General features: G+C 35.5%; 2 protein-coding genes across 5 annotated transcripts in view; one reads left to right on the top strand and one right to left on the bottom strand.

Annotated features, from left to right (window-relative positions):
- The window catches only part of LOC103043043 (uncharacterized), a 39,834-nt gene extending 37,770 nt beyond the window's left edge, over nt 1–2,064 (bottom strand). For all 4 annotated transcript variants that reach the window (XM_007234059.3, XM_022677500.2, XM_022677501.2 and 1 more), the window contains exon 1: nt 1,403–2,064. In XM_007234059.3, coding sequence (XP_007234121.3) covers nt 1,403–1,805 — 403 coding nt within the window. In that variant the 5' untranslated portion in view covers nt 1,806–2,064. The remainder of the gene's footprint in view (nt 1–1,402) is intronic.
- Nucleotides 2,065–9,261: 7,197 nt separating this feature from the next.
- LOC103043656 (NACHT, LRR and PYD domains-containing protein 3) overlaps nt 9,262–16,699 on the top strand; it is a 31,112-nt gene continuing 23,674 nt past the window's right edge. The window contains exons 1-4 of the mRNA XM_049462789.1: nt 9,262–9,288; nt 11,022–11,090; nt 13,760–13,879; nt 15,599–15,667. Of these exons, the coding sequence (XP_049318746.1) occupies nt 13,863–13,879; nt 15,599–15,667 (86 nt within the window). The 5' untranslated portion in view covers nt 9,262–9,288; nt 11,022–11,090; nt 13,760–13,862. The remainder of the gene's footprint in view (nt 9,289–11,021; nt 11,091–13,759; nt 13,880–15,598; nt 15,668–16,699) is intronic.

Here is a 16,699-nt window from a genome sequence, read left to right as displayed (position 1 = left end):
AGAAACATATTGCCATTTAAAATTATGTTTAGCTGAATTATTATTACCCTTGTGTATTACAGCTAATTACATCAGTGCATCAGCATGAAATTGCCATATATGGCAATAATATCATCATTTAGTGCAATTATTTCTGGCGAAATAATGTCCCAAAAAATTTGTTAATTGTTTTTATATGTGTGTGTGCGCGTGCTTCATAGTATTATTATTACTATTATTATTTTACTAAAAAAGACCTTGCCTTAACATGCTTGTCCAATGTTTACACATGTATTAAATGCATGCAAAATGTAATGTAGTAGTGTATATTAATCAGGAAACAAACCACAACAAACCAGCTTTTGGTTATTTTTACCATTCCATACCATACCTACATTTTCATTAATTTATTCTACTTTGAATATAAAATGTTACATGGCATATCTACAGCCAATACAATGAGGTGCACAAATAAACTGTTGCCTATATGTGCAAGGACATGTAATAAGTATATTTGTTTGTTTATAAACTTGCTATATTTTAAACACTTGTTGTTAATTACTAAAAAGTTTTTTCTTTCCAATTTGGGCATATTTAGGTAGATCACATTTTCAATATGCTAAAGCAGCAGCAGCTTGTTAACAAAATAAATTAGTCTAAAAACAGTCTAAGAAACACTTCCCCAAAGGTTGATTTTTTTTTTAAAGCTGATTATTTGGTTAAATAATTAAAATATGTGACTACGCATTTCAGAAGCAATAGCTTATATACAGTTTTGAAAAGAAGAGACCACTTAAAAGTGATGAGTTATTTTGATTTTACCAAATTAAAAACCTATAATATATCAAAAGAGGAAAATGGATGATCACAAACCATCAACCCAAGCTGAACTGCTTGAATTGTTGCACCAGGAGTGGCACAAAGTTATCTAAAAGCAGTGTGTAAGACTGGTGAAGGAGAACATGCCAAGATGCATGAAAACTGTGAATAAAACCAGAGTTATTCCACCAAATATTGATTTCTGAACTCTATGAACTTTATGAATATGAACTTGTTTTCTTTGCATTATTCGAGTTCTAAAAACTCTGCAATATTTTTGTTATTTCAGCCATTTCTCATTTTCTGCAAATAATAATATACATGTTTTAAAAATGAAACAAAGTAAAGTAAATAAACAACACAATAAGCCTACAACTGCAACGCATGCTAGGTTTGATAAGCTACTCTGCAGTAAGCAAACAGCTAACTATATTAGCATGTTAAATTAATTTTAACGCTTTTATAAATGTTATTATCAGCTAAAATCCTATTCCTACCCAAACACAATCAGCAGCGTGCTGCTACCACGGCTAAGCTAGCAGCAGCAGCCCGTAAACACACGCTCCACTGGGCTCCAGCTAACCCCCTTTAGCCGCCAGCTAACCTCGCTCGCAGGCTCCGCGGTTCCTCCACACGGGCACGCCGGCCGTGTCGGAGTCTCCGTCGGTCAGAGAGCGCTGGCGGAGCCGCTGCAGCTGCTGTTCCTCCTCTTCGTCTCCTTCAGACTCGACCGGAGCGAACAGGCTGAGCTCCAGCTCCATCTTGGCCTCGGCGGCAGCGGTGCTGCCGGTGCTGCTGGGGGTGCTGGTGCTGCTGCACCGAGCGCTGCTGCTGCAGGCCGCCTGCTCCTCCTCCAGCTTCACCACCACGAAGGGCCTCTCCGCAGCTCCATGTTCCTGCTCCTCCACTTCCTCCTCCTGCTTCAGCCCCTCGAAGGCTCCGTCCTCCTCCGCGCCGTGCGGGAAGCTCTGCTGCAGCAGCAGCGCGTTCTCCGGGCAGGCCTTCATCCTGCAGCTGTAGCGGCTGCAGCAGCGTGTCGCGCCCCCCGAGAGCGGCTACACCAACGGCATCCGAGGGCCACCCGGCCGCGCTCTCAGAAGCACCAAAAGCGGCCTCAGACTCACAGTCTGCAGGTTAGAGCCCTCCGTCCTCCCAGCGGCGATAATGGCTCCTCGTTATCAGGCTACAGTGAACTTTTCCCCGTGAAGCCTCTCTCCATCGGTGGGTGGGTCCTCGGCCACCGTAAACCGCTGGCAAAATCGAAGGGAGCGTCCCAAATCGAGTTCTAGCTCACTAGTTAGTGAGCTACTATTTAGTATTTAGGGAGGGAGGTGGTGGGGGTGGGGGGGTGATAAGTGAAGTTGATAAGTTTTACTTAACACTTTCAGACCCTGCGCCCATTACAATGGACGTCATCTACTTTCTTTTGTTCTTAAAATGTTCTGTTGTGCATAACACTTTGAGACCTGCTGTCCATGAGAATAGACCCTGAACCAGCCAATGTCTACAAGCCATTGAAACAGAAGCTTAGCCCCGCCCACTGCACTGAGAAAAAACATCAGCTTTAAGAATGCTTTTTTTAATAGTATGTGAAATTAATAGTTTGTGAAATAAAAAGGTTTATATCAGATATAATATTAAAATGTTGTAACAGACACTTCTAATGCAATGGACATAAAAAAATGCATTTTTGGAGTTTTCCTTTGTGTGCATTACTACGATGGCGTTTTAGGGCCACATAAAAAAACAAAAACAAACAAACAAACAAACAAAAAACAGTTTACTTTTACAGTTACAGTTTACTCGTATTTAACGAGAATAAAAACATTATATTACAACAATAAAGTTGTAATATTATGAGAATAAAGATGTAATATTACGAGATTAAAGTCGTAAAATTATGAGAATAAAGTCGTTGTCTTTTGAGGGAAATGTAGTTCCAACTGCATGGGCTGCAGTTTACGAGCGGAGCACTGAGGGAGGAAAAGGAACATTTTTCGCGCATGATCAGTTACAGGGCTGCGGTGATTGGCATCAGTTATCTAAATTTCTAACCTGCTGATTATTAATGCTGTAGTGTTACAGTTATATAATACAGTGTGCAGATTTTGCCGTGGCGGCATCCCAGTAGCCGAGCCTTTGGCTCACCTGCCGCGAGAGGCCTCCCATGTGTGTGATTTCCTACCTTTTAGTTCAGTTTTTGCAACCAAAGGAACATAAATACTGTAAATTCCAGTCATGAATAAAGGAAATACTTTTTTACTGACGCAGGATGACTGTCTGTGTGTTATAAACTATAGTAAGATCTATATGTATATACAGTGAAGTATACATGATATCAATGACGTTAATGATCCCTGAAATGTGGAATTGTGTTTATTAATTTCTTAATAACTATTTAGTAACATATGCAGCCAGACATATACTATTCTCCTGGCAACTGCCACATCCAGACTTGTCCATCGAATTGGCCTTATACCACTGCATCTGAAACTTTGCATTGTGCTTGGTCATTTAAGGCTTGGATGCAGCTGCTCAGCCATGGAATTCCCATGAATATCTCTTGAGCTAATCTCAAGAACACATTAAGTTTTGGATGTCTTTATTTTAGAGGTGTGCGGATTGATCTAAATATCGATAATATCGATACCAACGCTGGTATTGGTATTGAGAAATACTCGTGTAAAAAGATCGATACTCAAGCTTTTTTCTCTCCTGCACGCACTGACTGCTGCACACGCGGATTCATCAAAGTCTACTTTCTGTCTGTAAGAGTAGTGCTGTGCTCAGCCTGCCCCGCCCACTCAGCGCTCTCCTCGAGTCTTTTAATAATTTTTATTTAAGAAAAAAAACAGAATTGCACTTAAAGGAAGAAATCTCCTTATTTTTTATCGTTTTTCCTAAGAAAAATTCTATTTAAAAAAAGAAACAAAGAACGAAAGAACGAGAAAATAAGTCTAGTCCAAGTATTGTGGTTTCTCTTTTTCTACCTCAAAAATATATATTTTCCTAATGTTAAGGCAAACTTTGTTTTGTTACTGTTCCATTGTTTCTAAACAAGATTGTTGATTGTGATAATTAAGTATTTTTCTGTCACGTACAATGTTTTGGATCTATGAAGCTTAAATATTAAAAAGTATCCATATCGGTATCAATATAAACAATACTGGCCCTGCACTTACTTGATATTGGATCGATACCAAAATTCAGTATTGCCCACCTCTACTTTATTTTAAAAATTTACTGTGTGTGTACCAGATAAAAAAAATCTTCCCCAAACCACTGCCATAACTCTACAAGTGTGAAACTGTGTCAAATGATTTGAAATGTTCACTTTTCACTGGAAAGGAGGGTAGCAAACTAAATTCTAACAAACAAACCCATACTATTGTCCTAGATCCCTGTGGGCACAGGTGCTGACCAATAGATGGTGGTATCCTCCCATCCACCAAACAGAGATTTAGATAATCCTTTATAAAATCAATAAGGTCCAAAGAGATTACCAAAGAGTGAAGCAGGATGCATATAGAAGATGATTCCACTGGTCCAATGTTGAGTCCGGCATTGGTGTGCTTCACACCAGTCTAAACAATAACAACAAAGTAGAGGTGGACGTAATTATCTTAGGCCTGTTTTATAATGTTATTATAACATTATACCACAGTTAGTTCCGACCCTGCAATGTGATTGGCTGAGAGGCGTTTTATGAGTGACATTATTGTACACTGTATATGCATAATGCACTGTATAATGCACTAACCAAAGCTCTCCAAGTATTACTCCACCACATATAGGTAACCTAGCAACGATACAGCTCTTATAACCAAAAACAAACCAAATGCGATGTCATTATACACCACTGGGAGCCCATGGATCCTATAGAGACAGTAAATAAACGCCATGTCTCCAATAGGCGCGCTGACTAATAAGCCCAGCGAAAATCCGCATTATTACACACCTTATCAGCCACCAATATCAGGTTAAGAGTTGTTATTATTAAAATAAAAGCTTAAGTGTATATATATATTTAGTTACTATGAGGTATTTTAAGCTGAATGTAAGGTGGACTCTTGTAATTCCGCAGGTCTCGCCGCTGGGGGGCGCTGAAGTAAACAAAACTTTAATTCTTAAAAAAAAAAACATTTTCTTTCAGTCAAACGAGCGCTGTACTCTAATTTACACAGATTTCTCTCCTGAAACTGTTTATTTGGGTGAGTAAAGCTCTTCTGTTTATTTACAGTTTGCTTAAATTTCCACAATTTTGACCGAAAAGGCCAATAATGCAGAGTTTACAGCGCAGCTACACACAGAGCAGCTATGGAAATGTTTTAACTGGGAAGTTATGCTGGGAAACTAAAAAACGCACTCCGTTTGCAATACGTTTCCCCCTATGTTCGTGAGAGCAATAGTGGCACTTAATTAAAACAGCAAGCATTTACCATTTCATTGTATTGTACATTAAATTAAGTAAACAAAACTGAACCGTGCCACCAGCCTGTCTCTACCATAGTATCCGTATCCTAAAACCCCACAATGCACTGCGTTGTTCATTTCTGCTGACCTCATGATCCTATTCTCTATATTGGCACACCTCTTTCCTTCGACTACATCACAGCAGTGCCAATATTGCACATTATAGCACTCCCTCTCGTGTATTATTGCTTAATTACATTGAATAGACCCTTAGAATATATTGTAAACTTTTATATTCTGCTCGCTAAATATTTTATTCGCAAAAAAAGTTCAAATGCAAGTTTAATTCACTTCTCAAATCTTTGGGGAGAGTGGGGTGAGTTGTGACAGTTTTTAAGTGACTTTAAAGCAGTAAGAAACTATACATATTTTAGCTGGAAGCATTAAACTAAAATATGTATATATTCTTACTGCTTTAAAGTCACTTAAAAACTCAGAAAAAATCAGAATGTGTTGCATCACTGGAAACAATCACACTGGATCTGAAAAATGTTTTTTAAGAAATATAGCTTATATAGCTTAATTTGATCTCAGAAACTGAAATGCTATATAAAAGCTAAATTAAATACAAAAGAACTAATTTAAGGTTTATTTAAAGTTATTTTACAGCATCAAAGGGCAATATTTTACAATTCTGTTGCACCACTTGAGCACATCTCAGCTCTATGCTTGTCAAATACTTGATTGGCAAGTCCAGTTCTTTTATATCCAGGCCTTTTATATCCAGGCCTCTTTCTATCTTTTTCCTCCCCATGTATTTAATGACATCCTGCATATTTTCACCTGCCTCACCACCTGACGACACCTGGACTTCCCCTTCTCCACCTCTTTCACTGCTTTGTCCATGTCCGCTAGAGGAGTGGAAGCCTTGCCTGTCATCCTCTTAAAACTCTGTGGCATCATGGTCTATTTTTATTTTCGGTCTGAAATTAAGAATGTCCCAAGTTTAGTGATAAAATGTAAGAAAACAAAATTTTCATAAGTGGGGGTGAATTGTGTCACTGGCACAACTTAACCCAGGCCCAGAGACCACTATAGTCATGGCTTCTGTGTCTAAGCAGTTTTCCCTATGTGGAAAATCAATGGGCTTTTTAAATACTGGCCTCTATCACATGCTGTTGAAAATAAATAACAAACTCCGGAACCAGAACCAGCTTTAAACGCTAAAGCACATTTTACCATTTACTGTCTTTATTATTCAGTGAAATAAATTAGAGATGTTTGGTGCTTCTGGCTCGTTGTTTTAGTACACTAAGCCACGTTAAGCCACTAAGTCACATTCAGACTCTTATTGGTTCTTTAGTTAAATTAGCTTTGTGGTTAGTAACACTGTTCTGTTAGCTTTCCTGCTGTGTCACTCAGGTCCTCTTAGTGAGGACAGATAGTTAGTTGGTTAGTTAGTTGTTAGTTGATCATTTGAATCAGGTGTGTTTTAATTAGTAGAAACTAATGACCTTAAAGCGCTGCTCCTGAACTGAAAACCACTTTCTCTTATTATCTGCCTTTTAAATCACCATACTGATAGATCAACACCATATTGATAGAGTTTTCACCTGTTGAAATCGTTTAATGATCATCTGTGAAGAAGAAGAATACGCCAGTTTGCTGGTGTTGCTCAAAAAACGAGTCCGCTGCCATTCCCTGCCACTGCTCTGTGATCTCAGTTAAAATCAAATTAGCTTAAATCTAGCATTTTTCTGATTACGACTCTTCAACCATCTGCAATTCAGAGGATCCAGTGATATTCAGGAGTAAAATGTGCAGAGAATAAAACGTACAGGGTTCTGAACATATTTATTTACTACAGAATGTGACAGAGGCCAGTTTTTGAAAAGCCCATTCATTTTTTCCATTGACCTAAACCGCTTAGACACTGAACCCCAAACATGGGCATAAACAAAATGGCACCAACTACAAAATGACACTACTTCAGTAGTCTACAGACACGGAAACCATATAAGGACTGCAGAATGACGCACAATTTCAGTGGTCTATTGGTACAAATCACACCAACCCAACATTTTGGAAACAATTGCATCACCCAGCAGTTTTGAACTAACGTCATGCTGGCTGTATAGATTGAGTGCAGCTTACTAAAGTACAGAGCCCCTAAGGCAGGGGTGGCCAAACTTTTTTTGTTGGGGGCCAGAAGGAGAAATATATTTGAAGTCACGGGCCACACTCTGTAATAAAACAAATAATGAAATTTGAAATGAAAATGAAAACCAATTTAAATAATATTTTTTTCCTGATTTCATTTACACACCATTTTACTTGACTTACTATCTTTATCTTTGACAGTGTTGTGTAAACTAAGATATTTCTAATTGATGTTTAATTTCATGATGTCTCTTAATATAAAACTCCTTAATTACGGCAACTTTTAGACTCTTTGGCCCGTTTTTCTGTGCTAGAAATGCGCACCCTGTCGGCTTTTAGACTCTTTGGCCTGTTTTAGACTCTTTTGCCCCGTTTTTCTGCACTAGAAATGCGGACCCTCTCCGCATTTAGACTCTTTGGCCCGATTCTGACACCTAGCGTTCAAACTTTGAATCTCACATTATAAAATACTGCTTAACAGCGGGCCAACTTTCATTCTATTTCTAAAATACCTTGCGGTACTCTCCAAAAAAGGAAACGGGACGCAAATGGCCCGCGGGCCGTGGTTTGGACACCCCTGCCCTAAGGTGACAAAAAAAGTATGTGTGGCCACAAGACATGGCCACAACTTATGGGGTTGTTGGGACGAGAACCTAAAGGGGAACACCATAATTAAGGTGTGGCCACGACTTAAGTTGGTGTAGGAACGTAGACATTAAGGTGTGGCCACAAGGTCCATTTCACAGCTAACAAAGCGAGCAGCTCTCAGGGGTTGTGTACGGTATGACTGCCTGAGAAAGGTAAACGGGTCTGTATACTGTGAGCTCTCAGCTTTAAGCATGAGAAATAAGAGCCTTTTACTTAAATAAATAATAAGTCGTGGCCATGACTTGATTATCTCATTCATCCGCCTTAATTATCTCGATCCCATGCATTAAGACATTGTTCCCACACCTCAGTCATGGCCATACATTAGAATCTCGTTCCCATGCCTTAATAAATCAATGGCCATGCCTTAGGATCTCATTCCCATGCCTTAATAAGGCACAAGGTGTGGACCTTGTGGCCACACCTTAATGCCTACATTCCCACACCAACTTAAGTCGTGGCCACACCACATGGCCACACATTATCTTGTTCCCAGGCCTTAATAAGACATGGCCACACATTAGGATCTTATTCTCATGCCTTAATAAGTTGTGAGCAGGCATTTTATCACCTTAGAATTAAAAAATGTGTGGTCACATGACAAATTTCTACTATGGTTCTACTACGCTGGCACAAATCACCACACTTTCCCTTAAGTAGCATCAATACAAAGAAAAATAGAAGATTCCTCTGCTATTATGATCTGTTTTATAATGATATATCTAACATATATCAATTAGCCTTCTTCAATCAATGTATTAATGTTGTTATTTATATATATTTTAAGCATATGTTTATAAGTTTTTTCTTATGTTGTTATATGTTGTCTCATTCTGTGAATGTTCTGTGTTTAATGAGTATCTTAAGTATCCATAAGTACTTAAATCTTGACAAACTTATGATAGTTGCAATGTAATTGGTTTTACGTGTAATTGAAAAATTCAGTTGTGGGAGAACATTTTTAAGCATTTGTTAAAAAAAATCCTATTGAAATAGTTGCTATGCATGCATACACTTTAGACACTGCTCCCTACATTCTGAGAAGCACACAGGAAAATATTTTCTTTTAAATATTTGTTCCTTTCATTAGCACTTCCCTTAAACACTAAAAATGTAGTTGAACCTGCAGCTCTTCTGTTTACCCTGTAGAAGATTTCAAAGACGGGAACAGGAAAAACCAGTCCAGAGCATTGGACTACAAACACAGAAAGACTTCAGTTTGTGATGGCAGTAGGATAGGAGGATAAACCGCATGTGGAGGAGAACAGAGTGAGTATGAGTTGTGATTTGTGATCTCAGTTAATTCAGTACAATGAATAATTGATATACTGTACTATTTATATTAGAACTTACTTGTAATAATAAAAGTAATACTGTAGCTTTAGTTTTACTGTAGTGTTCTGCACTGAGAAATGTACAGAGAAATGTAACCATTTAAGTACTTTAATTACACTCAATAGATATTTTTTCCACTAAACCAAAATAATCCATTAAATATATAAATGTATCAGAAACATATAAAATGTTTGAAAATGCTCAAGCCTGGTTTATGTGAATTATTTACCATAATAGTGATACTAAAAATAGAAAGTAGAATATCATATATCAAAGAAATTATTTATTGTAAAGTAGAAAAAAATATATATACTGTTTAAAAGAACTTGCATCTCAAACAACTGTCAACGTTACAAGAAAAGGAAAAAATATCTTTAAAATATCTTGACTTAAAGTCAGTGGGGAAAAGATTTTCTTCCAAGACAGTGTGGATCATTTCTAGACAGAGTTACATTATGTCAAAAAATAAACTACACAATTTAAGATATATGTATGCAATAAATATTTTGTTTTAAAATCACTTTGTTGATTTAGATTTTTGCATCTTTTGAAATTGGATTTTAAACATTCACATTTAGTTTTACATATTCAATAATATTTGTAATATTAAATCTGTTAATAATTAATACATACATTTGCAATACAGTGAATAAAACATTTACCCTATTATTAAATAATCACTTTTAACAAATACCAATCATATACCAATCATTTCTCCCTTTTAGGAGAAATCAGCTGTTTTCTTTATTGCTGTAAGTTATTTTACTTAAAGTGCCTTAATGAATGAATATGCAGTGTAAATAATAAGTGTAAATAAAGGACATTTTATTTTTTTAATGTAAAAAAAAAGTTATCCAAAGTATATATATATATATGGTTAAACCAGATCAAACCAGAATGAGACTCAATATCAATGTTTGTCCCTAAACAAAAAAAATAAAAATATTTTGGGGAAAACAGAGTGAAGATCTGCGGGCATAGTTTCTGTTTTATTCCTGTATAGTCCCTTGTAAAATAAAAGTGCATTTAAGTATATTTAAAAAATATATAGATTTAAAATTAAATTAAATTAAATTAATACAATTTTAAACATACTATTTTGAAGCAATTTATGAAACAAAATTACAAATATTTCATTTGTAATTAAGCTATATTTAAATGCATAAACATAAAAAAACATTTGATTTTTGTTTTTTCAAACATCAATTTTAATACACTTGAAGTATATTTGTAAATGTGCTACTTTGCGTATTGTTGCACATAATTAATTAATTAATTAACGTTTTATTGTAAATTTACAATAAAAGTTATTTTTTTTTTGTGTACAGTTTATATACAAATGTCTATTATAATGAGAAATTCACAATACTGGAAACAGTAATTGACAGTAAATTGCTGCAACCTTTACCACGCAGTGCTCTGTACATTTTCCAACTCCATTTTCTGAATTTAGTGATTATTTTTTTCTGACACTAACCTTTATCTGTTCATCCTAAAAAAAAGAAAAGAAAAAAAAACAGCATCAATTTATTTATTTAATAAGAACCGACAGGTCCTCACATGTTCTCCAACTTCCTTCAAACATGTTCCTGTAATGACGGAACCGCTCATATGATTTCTGAGCTCACCACCCTGAGGACTAATGTCAGTTTGTTTACGTGTGCCAGATTGTTTCGAGAAAGCATGACATCCGATAGGAATCTCTTTGAGGAAGAGGACACAGAGAAACTTCAGAGGTACTTGATTGGCAAGTCCAGTTCTTTTATATCCAGGCCTTTTATATCCAGGCCTCTTTCTATCTTTTTCCTCCCCATGTATTTAATGACATCTTGCATATTTTCACCTGCCTCACCACCTGACGACACCTGGACTTCCCCTTCTCCACCTCTTTCACTGCTTTGTCCATGTCCGCTAGAGGAGTGGAAGCCTTGCCTGTCATCCTCTTAAAACTCTGTGGCATCATGGTCTATTTTTATTTTCGGTCTGAAATTAAGAATGTCACACATTTAGTGATAAAATGTAAGAAAACAAAATTTTCAGAAGTGGGGGTGAATTGTGTCACTGGCACAACTTAACCCAGGCCCAGAGACCACTATAGTCATGGCTTCCGTGTCTAAGCAGTTTTCCCTATGTGGAAAATCAATGGGCTTTTTAAATACTGGCCTCTATCACATGCTGTTGAAAATAAATAACGAACTCCGGAACCAGAACCAGCTTTAAACGCTAAACCACGTTTTACCATTTACTGTTTTTATTTATTGAAATAAATTAGAGATGTTTGGTGCTTCTGGCTCGTTGTTTTAGTACACTAAGCCACCTTAAGCCACTAAGTCACATTCAGACTCTTATTGGTTCTTTAGTTAAATTAGCTTTGTGGTTCTGGATTAACACTGTTCTGCTAGTTTCCTGCTGTGTCACTCAGCTCGTCTCAGTGAGGGCAGATAGTTAATTGATTAGTTAGTTGTTAGTTGATTATTTGGTGTATTTTAATTAGTATAAACTAATGACCTTAATTAAATACTAAACCCGTGGGGAAGCGCTGCTCCTGAACTGAAAACCACTTTCTCTTATTATCTGCCTTTTAAATCACCATACTGATAGATCAACACCATATTGATAGAGTTTTCACCTGTTCAAATAGTTTAATGATCATCTGTGAAGAAGAAGAATACGCCGGAGTTCGCTGGTGTAGCTCAAAATCGAGTCCGCTGCCATTCCGTGCCGCTGTGCTGTGACTTCAGTTAAGCAATAGCTTAAAGCTAGCATTTTTCTCATTACGACTCTTCAACCATCTTGCAATTCAGAGGATCCAGTGATATTCAGGAGTAAAATGTGCAGAGAATAAAATGTACAGGGTTCTGAACATATTTATTTACTACAGAATGTGACAGAGGCCAGTTTTTGAAAAGCCCATTCATTTTTTCCATTGACCTAAACCGCTTAGACACTGAACCCCAAACATGGGCATAAACAAAATGGCACCAACTACAAAATGACACTACTTCAGTGGTCTATAGACACGGAAGCCATATAAGCACTGCAGAATGACGCACAATTTCAGTGGTCTATTGGTACAAATTACACCAACCCAACATTTTGGAAACAATTGAATCATCCAGCAGTTTTGAACTAACGTCATGCTAGCTGTATAAACTGAGTGCAGCTTACCAAGGTACAGAGCCCCTAAGATGACAAAAAATTAGGTGTGGCCACAAGACATGGCCACAACTCATGGCGGTGATGGGACGAGAACCTAAAGGGGAACACCATAATTAAGGTGTGGCCACGACTTAAGTTGGTGTGGGAACGTAGACATTAAGGTGTGGCCACAAGGTCCATTTCACAGCTAACAAAGCGAGCAGCTCTCAGGGGTTGTGTACGGTATGACTGCCTGAGAAAGGTAAACGGGTCTGTATACTGTCTGCTTCTGAGCTCTCAGCTTTAAGCATGAGAAATAAGAGCCTTTTACTTAAATAAATAATAAGTCGTGGCCATGACTTGATTATCTCATTCATCCGCCTTAATTATCTCGATCCCATGCATTAAGACATTGTTCCCACACCTTAGTCATGGCCATACATTAGAATCTCGTTCCCATGCCTTAATAAATCAATGGCCATGCCTTAGGATCTCATTCCCATGCCTTAATAAGGCACAAGGTGTGGACCTTGTGGCCACACCTTAATGCCTACATTCCCACACCAACTTAAGTCGTGGCCACACCACATGGCCACACATTATCTTGTTCCCAGGCCTTAATAAGACATGGCCACACATTAGGATCTTATTCTCATCCCTTAATAAGTTGTGAGCAGGCATTTTATCACCTTAGAATTAAAAAATGTGTGGTCACATGACAAATTTCTACTATGGTTCTACTACGCTGGCACAAATCACCACACTTTTCCTTAAGTAGCATCAATACAAAGAAAAATAGAAGATTCCTCTGCTATTATGATCTGTTTTATAATGATATATCTAACATATATCAATTAGCCTTCTTCAATCAATGTATTAATGTTGTTATTTATATATATTTTAAGCATATGTTTATAAGTTTTTTCTTATGTTGTTATATGTTGTCTCATTCTGTGAATGTTCTGTGTTTAATGAGTATCTTAAGTATCCATAAGTACTTAAATCTTGACAAACTTATGATAGTTGCAATGTAATTGGTTTTACGTGTAACTGAAAAATTCAGTTGTGGGAGAACATTTTTAAGCATTTGTTAAAGAAAATCCTATTGAAATACTTGGTATGCATGCATACACTTTAGACACTGCTCCCTACATGCTGAGAAGCACACAGGAAAATATTTTCTTTTAAATATTTGTTCCTTTCATTAGCACTTCCCTTAAACACTAAAAATGTAGTTGAACCTGCAGCTCTTCTGTTTACCCTGTAGAAGATTTCAAAGACGGGAACAGGAAAAACCAGTCCAGAGCGTTGGACTACAAACACAGAAAGACTTCAGTTTGTGATGGCAGTAGGATAGGAGGATAAACCGCATGTGGAGGAGAACAGAGTGAGTATGAGTTGTGATTTGTGATCTCAGTTAATTCAGTACAATGAATAATTGATATACTGTACTATTTATATTAGAACTTACTTGTAATAATAAAAGTAATACTGTAGCTTTAGTTTTACTTTAGTGTTCTGCACTGAGAAATGTACAGAGAAATGTAACCATTTAAGTACTTTAATTACACTCAATAGATATTTTTTCCACTAAACCAAAATAATCCATTAAATATATAAATGTATCAGAAACATATAAAATGTTTGAAAATGCTCAAGCCTGGTTTATGTGAATTATTTACCATAATAGTGATACTAAAAATAGAAAGTAGAATATCATATATCAAAGAAATTATTTATTGTAAAGTAGAAAAAAATATATATACTGTTTAAAAGAACTTGCATCTCAAACAACTGTCAACGTTACAAGAAAAGGAAAAAATATCTTTAAAATATCTTGACTTAAAGTCAGTGGGGAAAAGATTTTCTTCCAAGACAGTGTGGATCATTTCTAGACAGAGTTACATTATGTCAAAAAATAAACTACACAATTTAAGATATATGTATGCAATAAATATTTTGTTTTAAAATCACTTTGTTGATTTAGATTTTTGCATCTTTTGAAATTGGATTTTAAACATTCACATTTAGTTTTACATATTCAATAATATTTGTAATATTAAATCTGTTAATAATTAATACATACATTTGCAATACAGTGAATAAAACATTTACCCTATTATTAAATAATCACTTTTAACAAATAACCATATACCAATCATTTCTCCCTTTTAGGAGAAATCAGCTGTTTTCTTTATTGCTGTAAGTTATTTTACTTGAAGTGCCTTAATGAATGAATATGCATAAGTGTAAATAAAGGACATTTTATTTTTTTAATGTAAAAAAAGTTATCCAAAGTATATATATATATATATGGTTAAACCAGATCAAACCAGAATGAGACTCAATATCAATGTTTGTCCCTAAACAAAAAAAATAAAAATATTTTGGGGAAAACAGAGTGACGATCTGAGGGCATAGTTTCTGTTTTATTCCTGTATAGTCCCTTGTAAAATAAAAGTGCATTTAAGTATATTTAAAAAATATATAGATTTAAAATTAAATTAAATTAAATTAATAAAATTTTAAACATACTATTTTGAAGCAATTTATGAAACAAAATTACAAATATTTCATTTGTAATTAAGCTATATTTAAATGCATAAACATAAAAAAACATTTGATTTTTGTTTTTTCAAACATCAATTTTAATACACTTGAAGTATATTTGTAAATGTGCTACTTTGCGTATTGTTGCACATAATTAATTAATTAACTAACGTTTTATTGTAAATTTACAATAAAAGTTATTTTTTTTTAGTGTACAGTTTATATACAAATGTCTATTATAATGAGAAATTCACAATACTGGAAACAGTAATTGACAGTAAATTGCTGAAACCTTTACCACGCAGTGCTCTGTACATTTTCCAACTCCATTTTCTGAATTTAGTGATTATTTTTTTCTGACACCAACCTTTATCTGTTCATCCTAAAAAAAAGAAAAGAAAAAAAACAGCATCAATTTATTTATTTAATAAGAACCGACAGGTCCTCACATGTTCTCCAACTTCCTTCAAACATGTTCCTGTAATGACGGAACCGCTCATATGATTTCTGAGCTCACCACCCTGAGGACTAATGTCAGTTTGTTTACGTGTGCCAGATTGTTTCGAGAAAGCATGACATCCAATATGAATCTCTTTGAGGAAGAGGACACAGAGAAACTTCAGAGGTAAGACGTTTTCTCACACTCACCTAAAGTGCCAGCTTTAATAATGCTAATGCGTTATGGATCAATGCTATTAACATCTCTTAGACAAATGTTTCAGCTAAATTTAATAATTAATGTCAACATAATGGGCCTTTTGTGTCCAAAGCATAGTTGTTTAAGTTTCAGACAAACACTGTGTACCTGGGCGAAGCTAGCTTTTTTAGGGGGACCCATGTGAGAGAAGCTGCCTGAGAGGATAAGGTGAAAATAAATGATGGGATTTCATTGCCCAGCATGAGCTGCACCCCAAGAAAAATCCATACTGAGTTTTGAGTAGCTTTTGACTTTTGGGTATTTAAAATAGACACAATAATGAACAACTGCAGGAGGAATGTTTTATCAGGAAACATTTTATCTTCCTATCTGCTGAAAATATGTAAAAAGTGAAAGTATCATATCTGTCTGATTTGAATCTAAAGTTTTTTTTTTCTGAAATTACCCACTCCACCCTCCTGAAAACTTTACTCAAATTAATTTACAATCCATGTTCTTTTTTAAGGGAGAGTCTGGGTGTGTTGGGTGCTCAGCACCCCTAAAACTTCTGATCCAAGAATCACCCTTCACTGATATAATTGGTTTTAAAGTTTGTAAATAATTTAGGCATTTTAGTTATTAATTTAGATATTCATTAGCTATTTTTTTTAAAACATAAACATGTAATATGTTAAACATATTGTTTTCATATTTAGCTGGGGAAAAGTTTAAATAAATTAATCAATTAACCATTAATTAAACTCAGAGTACATTGAGGGTGGCCCTCATTTACAATGCAGCTAAGCAATTACATAGAGAAGAGATTGACAACAACAACAACAATAAGTAATAGAAAAATAAGTAATAGAAGTAATAGAAAATAAAAAAACAGCATTGTAATATGGTATACAATTATTTTTAAAAAGGATAATTTTAAAAACATTAAGATATAAAACAAATAAGGTGAAAAAAATAATTTAAGAGTAGGAATCATAAAATCATAGGTAAAAAAAGGTAATA

This window comes from Astyanax mexicanus, chromosome 13 (genome assembly GCF_023375975.1).
Source record: "Astyanax mexicanus isolate ESR-SI-001 chromosome 13, AstMex3_surface, whole genome shotgun sequence".
NCBI lineage: Eukaryota > Metazoa > Chordata > Actinopteri > Characiformes > Acestrorhamphidae > Astyanax > Astyanax mexicanus.
The sequence above is the reverse complement of the archived record's forward strand: the minus strand, read 5'-3'. Positions and strand labels throughout refer to the sequence as shown.